Raw genomic sequence first — 17011 nt, 5'->3', positions numbered from 1 at the left:
ACAAGGTCTCTGGTGTGAAGAGTCAGAGTTGCTTTGGTGTCGTTTCTTATGATGGGGAGGCTGGGCTTAGGGAAGCAGTGATGCTGCATTGTTATATATGTTTTATTGTGCTCTCATTCTGTGGAAATTGTAATCCAAGTATGGTATGCATGCTAATTATCAATGACTGGCTAATCTTAACCTTGGGCAAATCTGTTTCTATTTGCTTCTTCAACTATTAAAAGGGGGGAAATGACTCCTGGCCCACAGGCATCTTGGTGAAGACTTTACTCTTTGGAAATGCTTTTCTGATGGAAAGTGACAGACAGATATTCTCATGACACATTAACCTAGGAGTTGAGCAATGGAGGGACTAGAGTCAAATGAGACTAGAAGGTGTGACAGATTGGTAGACAGGAATTTTGAAGCTACAACTGGCTGGGACATCAAGGTTAATATTATCTTCTAACCACTGCTTTTTCTCTCTCTTATGACCCTTTTCCCTTTCCCAAGCAAAGTATCATGTGATCAGAAACTAGGCCTTACCCTTCCTTTAAGAAAGTGGCATACTTCTAGGTGCGCCTGGGTGGCTCAGTCAGTTAAGCCTATGACTTCAGCTCAGGTCATGATCTCACAGTTTGTGAGTTCGAGCCCTGCGTCAGGCTCTGTGCTGACAGCTCAGAGCTTGGAGCCTACTTCAGATTCTGTGTCTCATTTTTTCTGCCCCTTGCCCAATCCCACACACACATACACACACACTCTCTCTCAAAAATAAATAAACATTAAAAAAAAAAAAAAGAAAGTGGCATGCTGCTAGTTCCTTGTGGTTTTGGAGGGGGAAAAATCCCATTTGTTTCCTCAGCTGGGTGATTTGCTATGATGCCTATTTTTGTGAATGATATTTATGGATTCCCCCTTTCCAGACAATTGCCTTGGAAAGTTATGTAACCAGACCCTAATCTAAAAAGAAGTCAGACTGAAGGTTATAGATGTTGAATGTGTCCAAAGTTGAGTTCCTGTTTACAGGAGGAGAGCCTGGGACCCTTTTTGCTAGGTTAGCTTTCTCCTTTGCTGAGTCTGAGCACTTGGAACATTTTAGTGCTGGCCTACTGTGACTCACTGCCTATCCAGCAGCTTAACAGATGCTTGAGCAAGACCACAATATGTCTCTCAGATAATTAAACACTGGGGCTATGCACAAAAGGACAAGTTTTTTTTTATGCATCAATTATGGGGACATTTTATCATCAGCCCCTCATTTCTACTTTCTCAATACAACATAGTAAACTACGATATTTGAGAATCCTTATTCTTTGCCCTTTCCTACTCCCCAAACCTGATACAATGCAAGTTTTCATCATTGTCATCCATGTTAGACAGATCTACTCCATTTCAGTTGCAGGAAATATTCTTAGTAAACATTTACCCAGTGTATTCAACAGCAATCAGGCCATTGATGATAATGTAAAAGTTTATTAGAACATGAAGAGAGAAATTACCTACAAGTAATTCTGGAGTACTGGCTACTAGGAGCCAAATGCCTCATAGGCAGAAATTCATTGAATAGCATGCATTTATTATATGTTGGCTGCCAGAAGTTTAAGCACTTGAGCTCAAACTTGCCATTAGACTCTCCCCAGCATGCGGGCCACCCACCAGTTGCAAGGCATAATTACACGACAGATAACCCGCCCTCCTTGGTAACAGTATGGATATGGGTAGTAACCTAGCAAGGGTTCACAGACACGGCGGCAGTAGCGGTTGCCTCGGCGGCAGTAAATACAACAATAACCTCTCTCATCCAGCATGGGGTCAAATTCTATTCCATTTTCAGTCTGAAAGAAGAATAAACCATGGTTGGAGGGTAAGGTTCACTAAGAAAAGGCCCACCAAGCAGGGAAGGACTATAAGACTACATGAACTGGGGACTGGTGAGAAACTAAATTCCTTAGTCTGATCAAGATTGATCAAGATTGATTATGAATGAGCCCCTTAGGGATTACAAGTTTCTTAAATATTTTTTGTTAAAACAATGACCATGCACCTTTTAATGACTTTGATCTAAGGGGTAGTGAGTTTTTTGAGGGCTCTTTCCTATCCCTCTAACAGAGTGACATGAATGTAACTTACATAGTCATTTATTGGAAGTTCTCCCTCACTTGCTTGTCTGGCATGGCGGGTCTTTTCCACCTTCACTTGAGGGACCACCCACTGCTCATTTTGTTCAATCCCTTTTTTTTCATTGGTAGGAAAGTGAAGATCTTCACCATCCTCCTCAAAGTCTTGTAATTCTGAAACTAAGGGAATAAACACAAAGTTTTGATGCACCTCCTTTGCAAATGGTTCCCAAAAGAAGTCTTTGGGGTTATGGTATTGGGAATAGAGATTTTCATTATCTTGTCACTGCCATCATTTAGGCAAGCATGAACCACTTTTCCAAACTCCTTCAGCTGCAATTATAAAGAGATTTTCCCCCAAAGAAATCTGACTATTCCCATGTACGCAGATCTCTTCTTTGCTCATTTGGCATTGAATACTTACTGTTTGCCTTACTAGCACCCTAATTTTAAAAACCAGGAGAGGGGACTTAAGTGTCTCCCAACAATGATTTTACCTTTGATAAGTGCTCAGTAAATATTTTTTGATTGCTGGATTTGATTTAGTGCCCTCTGTCTTCCCCTACTTTCTCCTCTCTTTCCTGTCTTAAAATGTTTTTTTTTTAAAAAATCTATTTATGAATAATCCTCCATTTACAGAAGAGTTGCAATGATTGTACAGAGTTCCTATATACCCTTTATCCAGTTTCTCCTAACATTAGCATCTTACATAACCTTGGTACAATTATGAAAACTAAGAAATTAGCATTGATACAATTCTATTAACTAAACTATAGACTTTATTCAGATTTCATCATCATTTCCATTAATGTCTTTTAGAAAAAGAATGTTGAAGCAGAAGTTTTAGCATCCAATCCAGAATATCACATTGTCTTTAGTTGCCTCTTTTTTTAAGCTGCCAAAAAGTACCAATAGCTTCTTCATTTGGTAAGGGTGGTCTCTCTTGAATAAATACTAATTTATTCTGTCTAGAATGAGGGAGGTCAAATTCTATATTAGCTGGGAAGAATAAGACATCCAGAGACCTTTGCCTTTTCTATGAGCTGATTGGAAGTTGAGAGCTGACCTCTTCTACTGTAGACCTCTAGCCCTCAATTACTTTTATAGTGATTCCTAAAACAGCCACAAAGAAATTTGTATTACAATGACTGTCCTGTCTTCTGGGGAGAATGCCACCAGTCAACACAGAGAATCATTCTTGTGACAACAGAACATTGTTTTGGCTCCTCTCTTCTGTTCTTGGGTTGGGTACACAGTGGTTTGAGCAATAGTCTGATATCCCAACTGCAATGAATATAGATGTGCAAAGAAAGACAGATTGGTTTTTTGCTATCACTAGTCACATTAGGGTGGCATTAACTTTGCTGGGATATTTAAAAGCCTGTCAGCATTGATTTATCTGATTTATAACTTGGCTGTGAAAAATTCCTTCCTCCCTTGGTGGTGAGCATATACAGTTTCATCTAAGATATAAGCTGATCATTTGTGTTCCTAGAAATGTAGTTTCTAAATGATGGGAACATTAACCTGTTACTAACTTTGGAAAGAGGAGGAGGAGAAGGAGGTCATACCTGCTATTAGAGTGGGATTGATCCAATACATGGTCACATTATTACAAATTTCCAGAATTTTGGAATTTTTCAGAAAGTCTCGGTTTTCAATAGGCTTTTCCGCTGGGACCCAAATCACAGACTGTTCAAAAAAAGTGGTGGTAATTTCTTCATTCTGAGAGAAGTTCAGGGTGGGGATAGGCAGAGAAATTAATAAAATGAGTGAGACATTATGGAATACTGGAAAACACTCTATTTTAAGTTTGGATAACAATTCCAATCCCAGCGCTGTCTGTGAACTAGCTGTGTATGTGTATACAGTAGGTGCCTTTGAGAGAGTTAAAAATTTATCCCTCTCTTGGGTCTAACAGTAAGGCTATTCACTGTACAAGGAGTTTGCTCTGCTACCATTTCACTTACAGTTAGGAAGGTTATCCATCGTTTTCTGGGCCTCCCACTGGGCCATATATGTTTTAATTGGGCTTCTGGAACCCTGAGTGATTTACATTTGTTTTTGCTCTTTTAAATGGATGTTGTGAGTGCTTGCCTTGTTTTAGGCTTGCAACTAAGATTGCAAGCAGGATTTGATCTCAAGCTGAAAAAACTCCTATAATCCAAACTGGTGAGATCAATTAAATAGCAATCAACCTTACTATTTTGGTTTTACAAGATTTGCCTGTTAATGGTGGCTAGTTGTAGTGTAAAAGATGTCTTTTTTTTGTGTGTTACAGTCCAGTCTTTAGATTGTAACTTCACTGGCCTTACTGTTCTTTTGCTCCTTTCATTCTAGATGCTTAGAGTTTGTCTCACAGTGTATTTTTCTTTAGGTAGCTTTTCTTATATTGTCAAGAACACTGCCTTCTCTTCAGTTTCTTGTATTGGAAGTAGTTGATCTATGTACCTACTTTCTTACTCACTTGTCTTTTGGGCCTTGACATTTCTCCCTACTCTTCAAAATTTTTTTTAATGTTTATTTATTTATTTTGAGAGAGAAAGAGAGAGAAAGACAGAAGTAAAGAGAGTGAGTGGGGGATGGGCAGAGAGAGAGGGAGAGAGAGAATCTCAAATAGGTCCAGCACTGACAGTGTGGAGCCCAATGCAGGGCTCAATCTCATGAACTGTGAGATCATTACCTGAACCAAGATTAAGAGTCAGACACTTAACCACCTGAGCCACCCAGGTACCCCGACATTTTCCCTACTCTTAATAAGGCTTTTACTTTTCTTTTTTGTTTTTTTTTCTAGCTTTATGATTTCAGTGTTTTTATTAATACGTTCTCTGAAATATGGCTTTGTATAATTTTTCCCTAGTTATTTAAAACTCTCAAGTCTTAGCTTCTTCAACTTTGAGTTTGTAAAGACCTTGGGATGTGTTGAAACGGATTGTAGAAAATGAGGTTGTTATGCTGACCAGCTTTGTTAGCAAAATCAGGGCTATTTATATACCTGCTCTGTATGTTTAGCATGCGCAAACCATAGATACAGTGGTGAGAACAGAATAAGAGGGATTTTGTCATCCAGAACTGCAAACTTAACTCATAAAAAATCTGTAGCCTGAATATATATAATTGAAGATAAAAGTAATCTCACTATCATGAGATAAATACTTAGGTTATTTAAAAGATTTGGCAAAATTAATTGAAGAATAAATTAGGGCCAAAATGAGACATTATGAGCCTTTACCTTTATCTTTTTCAGAAAAATAAATCCTGTTGTATTAGTTCAAGGTTTTATTGCTGGCTGGCCCTACTCAAATGTTTACATTATTTTCTGTAAAAAAAAAAAAAAGCAACATGTACTGCCTTTTTCTCCTATTGACTCTCCCTTCATCTTATCCTTGCCTAATTCCTAATTAGGCAGTAATTCCTAATATCCTCCTGGAAGTTGTTCTGTTCCTCAGATGCATTGAATTTATGCTTTTTTTTTTTTTAATCTCCAAAATTTTTCACTACCATAGACCTTGAGAACACAGCATTGTCTCTGGGAAAGTTTCTTTTTTTCCTTGGAAATTCTAGTAACAAGGGTCTGTAATTTCCCTGACCATAAGGAGACCAGTGGCATGTCTGGGGGAGCCAATGACAGTTCTGAGACTTGGGTAAAGGAAAGGATAAAGGGCTCCCTATCCCACATCACTCCCCAAAAAATAGAAAAGGAGAAGAAAAAAATAAATGGGTAGATGAGAATTAAAATAGAAAGAGCTATGTAGGAAAATAGTGGAAAAAAATGGGGGAGAGAAAGAAGAAAGAGGTCTTTACAGTACATAGAGAGGCCACTGTGCCATTGCCATAATTTCATTTTACATTTGCCAGTTAAACACTAAAAGAAAACCAAATAAACCAAACAAATAATTGGTTTTTTCTGGCTACAGTGGGAATAGGCTGCCACAATATGGCTTTAGCTAAGGTTCCCCTTATTCCTTCACTGATAGCAACATACTGTAGTTACAGGCGGAATATCAGGAAAGCATTAAGAGCCTCAAGGGCTTTAATGATAGTTGTGTTTTAGTGAATAATCCTCCACCCCCCACTAGGTTTTCAGGGGCCATTTAGTGATTGCACCAGTATCTTAGGTTGCCTTACCCTGGCCTGACAGTATGTTTTCAGAGAATTTGTTATTACACTGCGGTTCTTACCTTCTTTGCTTTTGCCTTTCCTAGTGAGGTTAAATGCAGATTATTTCATTAGCAGAGTCTAGCATACAATGGTAAAGTGAATGAACTGGAATCTTTTAAATAGGTGAATGCCACAGTGTTATAAAAGCGGCAAGGATCTCAGGTGGCCTTGGGACTTTTCTTTTTAAGACTTTATCTTTAAGCAGTATTGCTTTGGTTCCTCTGGCTCACACGTCTTACTAGAAATCTTTGGTTTAGAAGCAAATGTACAGAATGTTAATGGCTACCCAGGTATAAAAGTATAGTGTTGCTCCTAATAGCATGAACTTTCGTTTTTCAAAAGGCCCAAGTTCAAGATCCCAATCTGCTCCTCACTAGTTGTGTGACCTTGGAAAAGTCACATTTTGGTTCTGAACTCAGTTTCCTCATTGGAAAGTTGGGATAATAATAGCACCTCTCTGTAGGGTCATTGTGAGCATCAAATGAGAGTAAAGCATTTAGTACAATGTCTGGCATATAGTTAATACCCAATAAATGATGGCTTTTCCTACCACTATTAATATTCTTACTTACCTCATCTATTTCCTCCTCTGGTTCAGAAAATTCAGGAATCACTTTAATCTGAGTTTTGATGAAGCATTTTTGAAGACCTACAAAGTAGATGCCAGTGTAACCCTATAAACAGACAAAAAAATAGACCGTCCTGAAATTGTGACAGTTAACAAGGTCCATGATCTATTAAGGCCCCAGGATGGCAAAATTTGAGTTCAAAGGGAAAGCTTTTGTTTTACAAACTCAGTGGAGGCTAAAGGCTATTTTTTAACTTGACTCAAATGTTCTAATATTTTAAGTGGGAAACCTTGAGGGGTGGAGTAACCAACTTACATTTTTAAAATCATGTACTTCCAATGTTTCATCAGTACCATTTCCACTTCTGAATATTTCAGTTCTGGTCACTGGATCAATTTCCATGTAAATCTTCTTCTTCTCTCCATTGCTGTAGAAAGTGTGCTCCATGTCATATGTCTGGAAGAACAGAGGAAAACAAGCTCTAAGATACTCACTGTGTCCCTTCATATGACACTTTAATTGGGTAATATCTGGGGCACCTTCTGTTTCTGGAGCCTTTGTGGTGAGGTGCCATCTCAGCAGCTTACCATTGGGAATTCTCTGAGACTCAAGATTAAAGTGAGGTGCTTCTTGGCACTGAAGCTGATATGGGGATCCCTTCAGAGCCAGTATTTTGTATTCAACCCAAGTTGCTGAACTAATCACTAAAATTCCAACATTTTTTTCTTGGCAGCCTTGATTAAATAGTGAATGATATTTTTGCAAACCAGCCTGTAAAGTATTTTCCCTTACGTTAAGCAGAGGGATCATGTAAAACCGCTGCTGCTTCTTTAAGTTACCACTTCCCTTCCAAGTAGTGTTCACCCCCTCTCCCCATGAAATTCATTAGCGGCTGAGAAACAGATTTGAACACATGTAGAATGCTTAGGTATTGCTCTTTATCTCCTTATCTAACCAGGACTTTAATATTACCTCAGCAGTCTTGGGTCTTTTTTAGAATCTGAAGACCATTCTCCTCCGCCAATATTAGGTAATACTCTTATCTAACCTCAACTGCTTCTTTTCCTTCCATTTCGACTCCAGGATACATTTATTGCCTTCTGACTGTCTCTTTTATGGGCTAACCAAACCCACTCAGTTTATTCCTGAGTTTTGTTTTCCAAACCTAATTCAGCTGGCTTCAAGTATATTATACTTGAATATATGTAGAAATATATTATACTTGAATATATATAGAATTCGACAATTGTGTCAAGTTCCCTGCACTCAGTAATACAGTATCATACAAGAATAGTGCCTTGAAAAGTCTTCTTTATCAGGTTGTTCCTGAGTGGTTGAAGCAAAACTCCAGATTCTCTCTACAAGAGAGAAATTACCTCTACAAGAGGTAATTTTTTCTTAGGACCAAGAGGACCAGTCCCATCAAGTGTCCCAGTTTAGGAGCAAGCCCATTACCCATAACTGATGACATATTTGTAGCTAGAAGCAAATAACAAACCTAAAGTAATTTGCTACCTGTCACAAGCCAAGCCAGACCTGATGGTGCCAGGTGGAAATCTCTTATTCTTGTTGTTAGGATGCTTCCTGCTATCAAGTTTTTTCTACTTAGTTTTCCTTACAAAAAACATTTGGTAAATGAAAATCCCCCTAAAACAACTCATTTATAGAGCCAATGTTGCTTTCTAATGATATGGCTTCCAGTGACAGAAGGCCTTTTAGAGCTTATACTGGGTCGGGATGCTTTTTAATGTCTGCAGGTGTCTGTGACTGAATGTTAGTTTAACCTGGTCAAATTCTCCCTAGCTCAAGTAGAAAAACAAGTTGGAAGGGTTTGTAGAAACAATGTTGCTTCAAGTGTTAAAAGTCTTTGTAGCTGCTGAATAGGAAGCAATAATGTCATTCACTTCTTTGTAGCTCTGCAGTGCCTTGGACAGGGTCAGTATTTAAGTACTGGGTATACTAAATTAAGTATTAACTATACAGCATACGTTTTTCCCACCAGGGACAAATTCTCAGCTTCATAAAGAGATTTTAAACATTGGCAAGGTCTTTTAAGACACCATACTTTAAAATGGGAAGGAAAATGGTATTTACAACCTTCCAGCAACTGCAGAGTTAACTCAGGAATTCTGGTCTGGTTTGTGACAGGTAGCAAACAAATTCCTTTAGGCTTGTTATTTGCTTTTAGTTATAAATATTTCCTCAATTTCAGCTCTGCAGCCAGCTTGAGAAATGTCTACCTATGGCAAGAAATTGAACTCTAAGTAGGCCTGACTTAAGTAGAGGACAGAGGCATCTACTTCAGATTCAGTCTTGTCAGATCTCCTAATGGGAGGGAATTTCTTTACAAATACTATACATTGTTGAGACAAATGTCGACACTACTAGTCATTGGGGGTGGGGTGGGGTGTTTGTTTTATGAGCAGCACCACTGATGGATTATTGCATGGAAAAATGAGGTTAGAGACTAGGGGATGTTGGAATGCTGCCTACCTGGGCAAAAGAAAAAAATACAGGCTGTATTTTCAATCATTGGTAGAAGACTATGGAACCATACCGGTGACATTTAGAATTTCAGTGTACTTCTGTGGAATGACTTTTCCTGCACTGTTGGCAATGCACTTCACTTGGACACCTTGCTAGATGAAAACTATTGGAAACTGCCAAGCTCAGCAGATCTTGATTACTTTCAACATTCCTTCAAAGAGGTTTTTTGGGTTTTTCTTTGGTTTGGTTTGATTTGGTGGGAGAGAAGGGGTCCATTCTGATCACATTCATTAACCAGATTATTAGCTTATTTTTAGCAATGATAGGCTGCTAAATGGAGTGGGATCAGAATGACTTCATTTATGTGTGAATCCTGGATAAGGGGTGGGGGTGGGAAGCTATATATTCACCCAGATGGAATTCTACTATCGGAGGTATCCTTTTGGAACAGACTGTCCTTGTCTAGGGAGATGATGCTGGTGGCCCACTTTGGACTGTTTGGGGATGGGTTTGAGCAAATCCAGACATACTGTCTCGCCCAGGTCCCTATGGAGCACATTGCCTGGGAAATGGCTATGCAAGTGCCACTGGCCCATAAGGAGACTGAGCTCATGCCTTTGGCCTCAGAAGTACTTTTCTCTCTACTAAGCTCAACGGCTCAGGGGCTGAAGGTCTTTCTGGAGATAAAGGACCAAATGGTTTTGTCCTTTCCAGGCACTAACTATAGCAGAGACAGGATGACTGGCCTGAGAAACATATGACTGGGTGCTCAGTAGCTCATCTCACACTGTCCCCAACTCAGCTTTACTTCAGGAAGGACAGAGCAAGGACAGACTGTGATGAGGACGACACTACTGTCAAATTGGCAAATAGGGAAAGTTAATTATTGGTGTTTCTATGTTCCCTTTTCTGTTCTTTTCATATCCTGTTTCCTTTGTACTCTCTTAGTCCTTCCCCTTCTTCCCATCTTCCTCTATCCCTTTGTTTCCTGTCTAGACATCAAAGAATCTCATGGTGCTTCAGGTCCCTTATGTCAAAGAAAAAATCAATTTGACAAATGATTTCACACTAAGATGACCGTGATTGGTATTTATCTCTTTAAAAAGTGGAGTGAAATACTTAAGTCAAAAGAATGAATTACTAATGATGGATTTTAAGCACAATGACACCAGGAATAGGAGATATTTGAGAGGCAAGGGCATCCTTCCAGCACCACTCTGATAGGTTCCTGTTCTACCCACACATAGGTGTCATCTTAACTATAAGGACACTGGAGTGGGACAGGGAAGCCTATGGAGTGGGATATGACTCAGAAGTGAAATGAAATAGATATGTGGTTAAGTTCAGGTGGTGAGAGATGTAAGAAGACCACACTGAGAAAACATGGAGCAAAACCAAACTCATTTCTCTTCCCTGGCCAGGAATTCTTTCCTCATTCCAGTTAAATCCTCCACTCAGGTACAAATGAGCCCTAACTTCCCCCTTTCACAGTCTTCCATTTCTTGCCTCAGTTTGTGGCAATCTCTGAGATTAGTTTTTATAAAAAAAATACTGTTGCCTCAGACCCCAGTGTGACGAATCGATTTTGGGGGCAAGTGCCTTTAGCCTTTCCTGAAAGGGATTTGAGGACATTTGGCTTAGGTTTGTTTCTTAAAGCCTGTGATTAATCTAGCTGCTCTTCTCTCCACCTTAATCCTTTACTGTTTATGAGGTACACTCTCCAAAGGTGAAATACATGCTCAGAATAGCTGGTTATCAGGTGTTAGGCTGGAAGGAAGGGAAGGGAATGCATTGTACCATTTAATTACCAACCTAGCCTGTGGGAATTAAAGGGCCTCTGGGTATTTCTTTACCAACACAGAGCAGACAGATTGTTTCTTATGCAAAGTTGGACTTCTGCATCTTCAATCACCAGCTCTCAGCCCTGAAAAAAATTGGCATAAGCAGCACAGACATTCCTCTTTTTCAACGAGAAAAAAAAAACATTTCTTTCATCTACAGACTCATGTTGGCTGGGAAGTTTTCCCATACCCACTATCCCAACCACCCCTCATTCTTATATGCATCTTAAGAATAGTAGAAAGAATCTTTAGACCAGGTTCTAGTCCTAGCCTCAACTCTGCCACTTAAAAGCTGTGTGACCTTGAGCAAGTCACCAAATTTCTCTGGAAGTTCAGTTCCCATCTTTATCTCCCACTCCTTGCCAGATGCAATGTTGAATAGTTGACAAAATTACTTTTGCTCAGATTTGGACTAATACCTGTCAGGTTGATGATTGGACTGCTACTATGCTATTACCTGTTGATCACCTGGGCTACTTTCCCTATACAGCTCCAGTCCCACTCTCAGCCTCTAAAAGACAGTTCCCTCTGAGGAGCCAGGTTTTCCTTGTTGGTGCCATGTAAGTTGCTCAGCAAATGCTGCCTTGTAGAATGGAGGGACTAAATCAGAATGTGCCCATTAGTAGCCAGAGTTCTCATCTACATAATTGGTATTACCTCTTAATAACCTACAGCAAGAACTGGCCCAGTGAGAGCTGCTGCCTGTATAAGGGTGGACTTTCCTTCTGGAATGGTTTGGGAGGAAAATAAAATGAAGAGAAGCCTTCTTTTTTAAAATGCCAGTGTGGCACCATCTGGTGAAGCTCAGTCCCTCTGCTAAAGAGATTCCAGCTACAACTCCAACTTTTTCCTTGAGAGTATGAATGCTTCTCCAGACCCACATTTTACCCACCAAACTGTTGTGTAGGAAAGCCCAGAGAACTCAGGAAACAGTTTTATTCTTTGTGTGCCTAGAAGAGGAGTTGAAGAAGAAGAAGATGGGTCTCTGGCCAATGCTAGTATTAGAGAAATAGGCACAGGAAAGCTAGATCCAGACTTAGCAAGGAAGTGCTTTTTCCGAACAAAGGATTTTCAGCATATGATGATATTGAGCTGGCAATCCTGGGTGATGCTGTCTTAATGATTATTTGCAGTTGAGGTGGGGAGAGGGCAGGATGCCCACATATCCTTACCACTTCTCTTCTCATACTGATAGTATGGAGGAGTTGTGAGGATACCCCCAGTAATCTTGAGTGCTGTGTGGGCCTTAGGATTTACGGTTTCTAAAGAGTCCTAAAGTCACCGGGTAGTTCCTGGATATGGTAGGAAGGGCACCGGGTAGTTCCTGGATATGGTAGGAAGGGCAGAATTTCATTTATTTAATTTATTATCCTTTTGCCTCATTTTACAAAGGATTGGAGTGGATAGGTTACAAGGTTTGTGCTACATCTATAGATTGTTGGTATAAGGGCTGGGATTTTTATGACTTGCTTTCTCCATGTTGGATGAATTAGCTGGGGAGTTGGCTTCTAATTGCTTCAAGTTAAATGTGTAATGCAGGGAACTTTAAAGGAAGAATGTTTCTCTAGGGTATTGGCTTCAAAGATCCCTGGGCAGTCACTGCCTAGAAGTGGAGCTTCATTGTGATGCACTCTCAAAATCTCTGGGACTGAATAGGTACCTTCTGTTTGGCTGAGAAAGCTGAATACAAGCATTTGATGGTCTGGCTTTCGTTCAGCTCAAGTGGCTCCTATATGTGGTTGTGGGTTAGGGGCCTGGAGCCTGTAAGGGAGTGCAGCTGTTCCCCTAGGGTTAGTCCCATTCATTTCACTTCATTTTGATGCTTTTCTCTTTCTGGAGTGTAAGTGTGTGTATGCATTTGCACATGCATGCATGCGCATGTGCTCATGCCTGGGGTGTGTGAGGAGAGAGAATCAAGCATGGCTTACTCTCACTTTGGGATCAAGAATCTGGGTCTTTTGTACACATCAAGGTGGGAGGTAATGGAAGGAGGAGGAGGACTTACTGGCATGGAAATGTCAATACCAGATGTGAGATGTTAAATAAACACTGTTTATTATAAACAGATGTCAAAAAAAAAAAAAGAAAAACAAAATAAAGAGAAGCTATGATGGAGGCTGAAGGAGCAAACACTAAGAGCTTGGAGGAAGCCCCAGGAGAACAACAAAAAAAATCAGTCCATCCATAAGCACAGCAACATCAACAATTGTCTCCACGGGTTCCCACAGGTCCCATAGGCTTGTAAAGGAAAGCCCAGAAGAACCTGGGTTTTAATTTAACTTTTGTTTCTTGCTAAACCATACTCTTTTTTTTAAAAAAAATTAACATTTATTTTTGAGAGACAGAGGGAGGCAGAGAATGAGCGGGGGCCGGGGGGTGGTGGGGAGAGAGACACACACAGAATCCGAAGGAGTCTCCAGGCTCTGAGCTGTTAGCACAGAACCTGATGCAGGGCCTGAACCCACAAACCACAAGACCATGACCTGAGCCGAAGTCAGAAGCTCAACTGACTGAGCCACCCAGGTGCCCCACATTTCTTGTTAAGCCATATTCTTAAGGGGAGAGTCTTTGCGCAAGGTGCCTGGATCCTTTTCCCTTGCAAATCTTCCAAGACTAATCTGACTTCTTTTTCCTTCCTAGGATTCATAAGTCAGCTCTGAGGCAGGCTTATTGTCAGTCTCAGCTATTGGAAACATAGATGGTTTCTTGGGCTCTTTGGGAATTAAAGGTAGTGGTGGACTGAGTGAAGCATCCACATCTCCAGCTGGTTCCTGAGTTTGCAACAGACCCAGCTGGGTATTGTGGTGAAGGCCAGGACTTAAATATCAAAGACAACAAATTACCGTGCCCCTTTGGAATGGAGAATAACCTTTGTTCATGGTGGGAAAACTTGACCCAGGGGACACATATTGTCTTTTACCAGATTACCTCACAATAATTTTGTTCATTTCTGAGAACCCTTTGCTGAAAAGTACATCCCAAGATGGATTACTTCATGAGAGATTTGATTCTTAGTAAACTTTATTTCATAGCATACTTGACCTCTTCTGTGCATGCACTGACTAGGTTTTAGTTTTGGTTTGAGGAATCACAGGATTGCTCCTTATAATGCATTAAGAAGAGAACTGAAGTGAGAAACAAAGATGATATGATATGAAAGTAGAGGGAACCATGGGCCCTGTTAGCGAGTTTGACACCTTGCAAGATAAAAGCAAGGTCCCACTTGTCATTTATAGTACTGAGGCAAATAACATTGAATGTTTAGAAAAACACATAAACTCTTTCAAAATAGCATTTGCAGTATCAACAGTCACAAAAAAGGCCATCTGACCCACTGTTTAATCAAGCTTGTACAGGTGGTCAAAAGGGCTAGCTACCTACCACACTCAGTTAAGTACATTATGGCCATGGAGAACAAAAGGGTTTATTGTCCTCTAACTCACCCATAATTGTCAAAAGGACCCTATATTCAATATGTGAGGCAACACATCACCTAGAGAATTAGCTAAATGGTAACAGAATGGGAATGGAATGCATTTTGGCGCTCTTACTCATTTTCTGTTTCCTTCCTGATCTCTATTTCTTTGCCCACCTTGACAGCCTGAATATAGGTGGCTTCTCTAGAAAGATATGTGAACAGAAAGTAGTTCAGAAGCAGGGCACAGTGCAAGAGATGAGATGAGATGAGACAGAGAGAGAGAGACAGAGAGAGAGAGACAGAGAGAGAGAGAGAGAATGAGAGAAATGGCTAACTATAACCATTGGGTGATGCCTGAAATCCATTCTGGAACAAGGTGCAAATAAAAAAGCAGACAAAGATGGACTGGTTTGCTTTTCATTCTCCCTCTTACTTAAACTTGATAAGGTAGACTCTAGGACTAGATGAAAGTGGATATGACAGTAAAGGTGAAGAATCCAAGGGTAGCTATGCCTTATTTCTCTGTTTTCTTTTGGACACTTGTGCAGTTAATTTTCTATTTTCTCCCCACTGCCTCTCCTTTTTTTTTAATCAATCCATACTCTTTCCTCTCTGTTCTTATCACTCCTTTGGCTCCCAGTAGTCTATGTAAACCCATTTTCTTCTTATCTTTCATCCCCCCTCCTGGATATGTGCCTTTCTCTTCCTACATTTGTTATCAAATAAAAATTATGATCTCATGATAACAAATTAATAGCAACAGTAACAACAACCCACATGCAGAGAGAAAAATGTGGCAAAGACATAAAACCATCTTCACACCTTGTAGCTTGTACATTTATTAATTCTCTCTTAAATGGAAATGGTTAGCATGAAGGAACCACTTTCTTTGGGTCACATCTAAATTTGCCTATTGTGTGTGAGTCTGGGTATAACAATAACACTAAGGTACACAAATATCAATGACAATGGCCAGTTAGGTTTACCAAATTACCCTAATATCAGAAGTTTTCTGAGATACCTGTGATTAATGACTTGGTGTCCCTTGTTTCTACCTTGTGGCATTACTATCTCATGGGTCAGTGACAATTATGGCTAGTGAGGACCAGAAAAGCGCTGTTTTTTTTTAAGTCATAAATACATGTGAAGTCAGGTATGAGAATTGCTTCTTCTGAAAAGGTATTTGCTGCCTGACCTCAGAACAGATACATTAAGTCAGAAACATAATCCCTGAAAATCCTTTGCTGCCATTTCTGGTGATTTCTTTTTATGTGGTTGTATGTTACTTTTCTATCAACTTCTGCCCAGATAATTGAAAGGGAGATGAAAAATATTTTTTCTTACAGTAAAAAATTTGCTTCTAGTAGGAGTCTTAACTTCTTAAACCCAAGCATTATAAAAGAATGGCTAATTCTACTCTTATCATTATTAACTGAAATGGAGAAAACAAACTTTCCTTTACCAAAATAATTACACAAATGAAAGAAAGCAAAATCTTGATTCAGTTCTTCATAAAACCAGAAAATATATGCAAAAGGGACTTAACGATTTTCATTTTCAGAGTAATATACATGTCAAGCACTAATTAAATTCAATCAAACTCAAAACAGAAGCATTAGATAATATGTGCATTTACTTACTTTTTTGGGTGTCTCCGGCCAGAAGTGTTTGCCCCCCCAAAATAGGACAATTAGAGTTAGGGCCAGGATACCAAACACCAATCCACAAATCTTAAGTGATTTACATATCTTCTTGGATTTAAAAGCTTCTGCCTAAAAGAATAAAACAATACACAATAGCTCTTAAAATAGCAAGCCATAATTCAAAATCACCTTTGATTTCTCTTTTTAATGTTCACATTGCGATATAATAAATCTGTGAAACCATGCTTCTGCTCAAAAGGGAAAAAATATGAATCAACTTACATTTAGAATGTGACAGTCCTCACAGTTCTCTGGAGGATTCTTTGCCATGCTCTCTCAGTGCACAGTACTCTTTTCCTGCTTTGAGAGGACTGAGAGACCACTGCTGAGGTGGAGTTGCAAGTGAGTCAGCTAACAGATGCCAGAGGAGAAGCTGAATTTATATGGCTCAAATATGTCATACCAGAGCCTGAGGTAACCCAGGGGGCTCCTGTGCTGTGATTTGTTACATAGATATACCCATATATGTATATAACTTCTGTGCACAGAATTCCATCCTGATTGGCAAAGACAGAAGGCTATAATGAAAACTATTGTCCTGGGGGTTGGTTTGGAATGGGACCAAGCCTAGGACACATTGAAATGATTTTTCACTACAAACTTAAAATATCAGTGGCAACACATGCTGCACACTCCAGAAATAAGCAAACAAAACAAAAAAAGGAATTAAGTCCTGATTTCAATTCCATGTGATTTAACAAATATTTATTGCAGGAATATTAAATGTCAGGCACTG

The 17011-nt window shown here is 39.6% G+C and overlaps 1 protein-coding gene across 1 annotated transcript; it reads right to left on the bottom strand.

Moving 5' to 3' along the window:
- Window positions 1-1473: 1473 nt before the first annotated feature.
- TNMD (tenomodulin) lies at window positions 1474-16609 on the bottom strand. The gene is made up of 7 exons (XM_049644051.1): window positions 16498-16609; window positions 16213-16344; window positions 7142-7282; window positions 6830-6931; window positions 3668-3821; window positions 2110-2276; window positions 1474-1814 (listed from the first exon to the last, which is right to left on the bottom strand). The coding sequence occupies exons 1-7, from the start codon at window positions 16543-16545 to the stop codon at window positions 1605-1607; spliced, it is 954 nt and encodes a 317-aa protein (XP_049500008.1). The 5' UTR covers window positions 16546-16609; the 3' UTR covers window positions 1474-1604.
- Window positions 16610-17011: the final 402 nt, after the last annotated feature.

This window comes from Panthera uncia, chromosome X (genome assembly GCF_023721935.1).
Source record: "Panthera uncia isolate 11264 chromosome X, Puncia_PCG_1.0, whole genome shotgun sequence".
Classification (NCBI taxonomy): Eukaryota; Metazoa; Chordata; class Mammalia; order Carnivora; family Felidae; genus Panthera; species Panthera uncia.
This window is presented reverse-complemented; position numbering and strand designations above follow the sequence as displayed.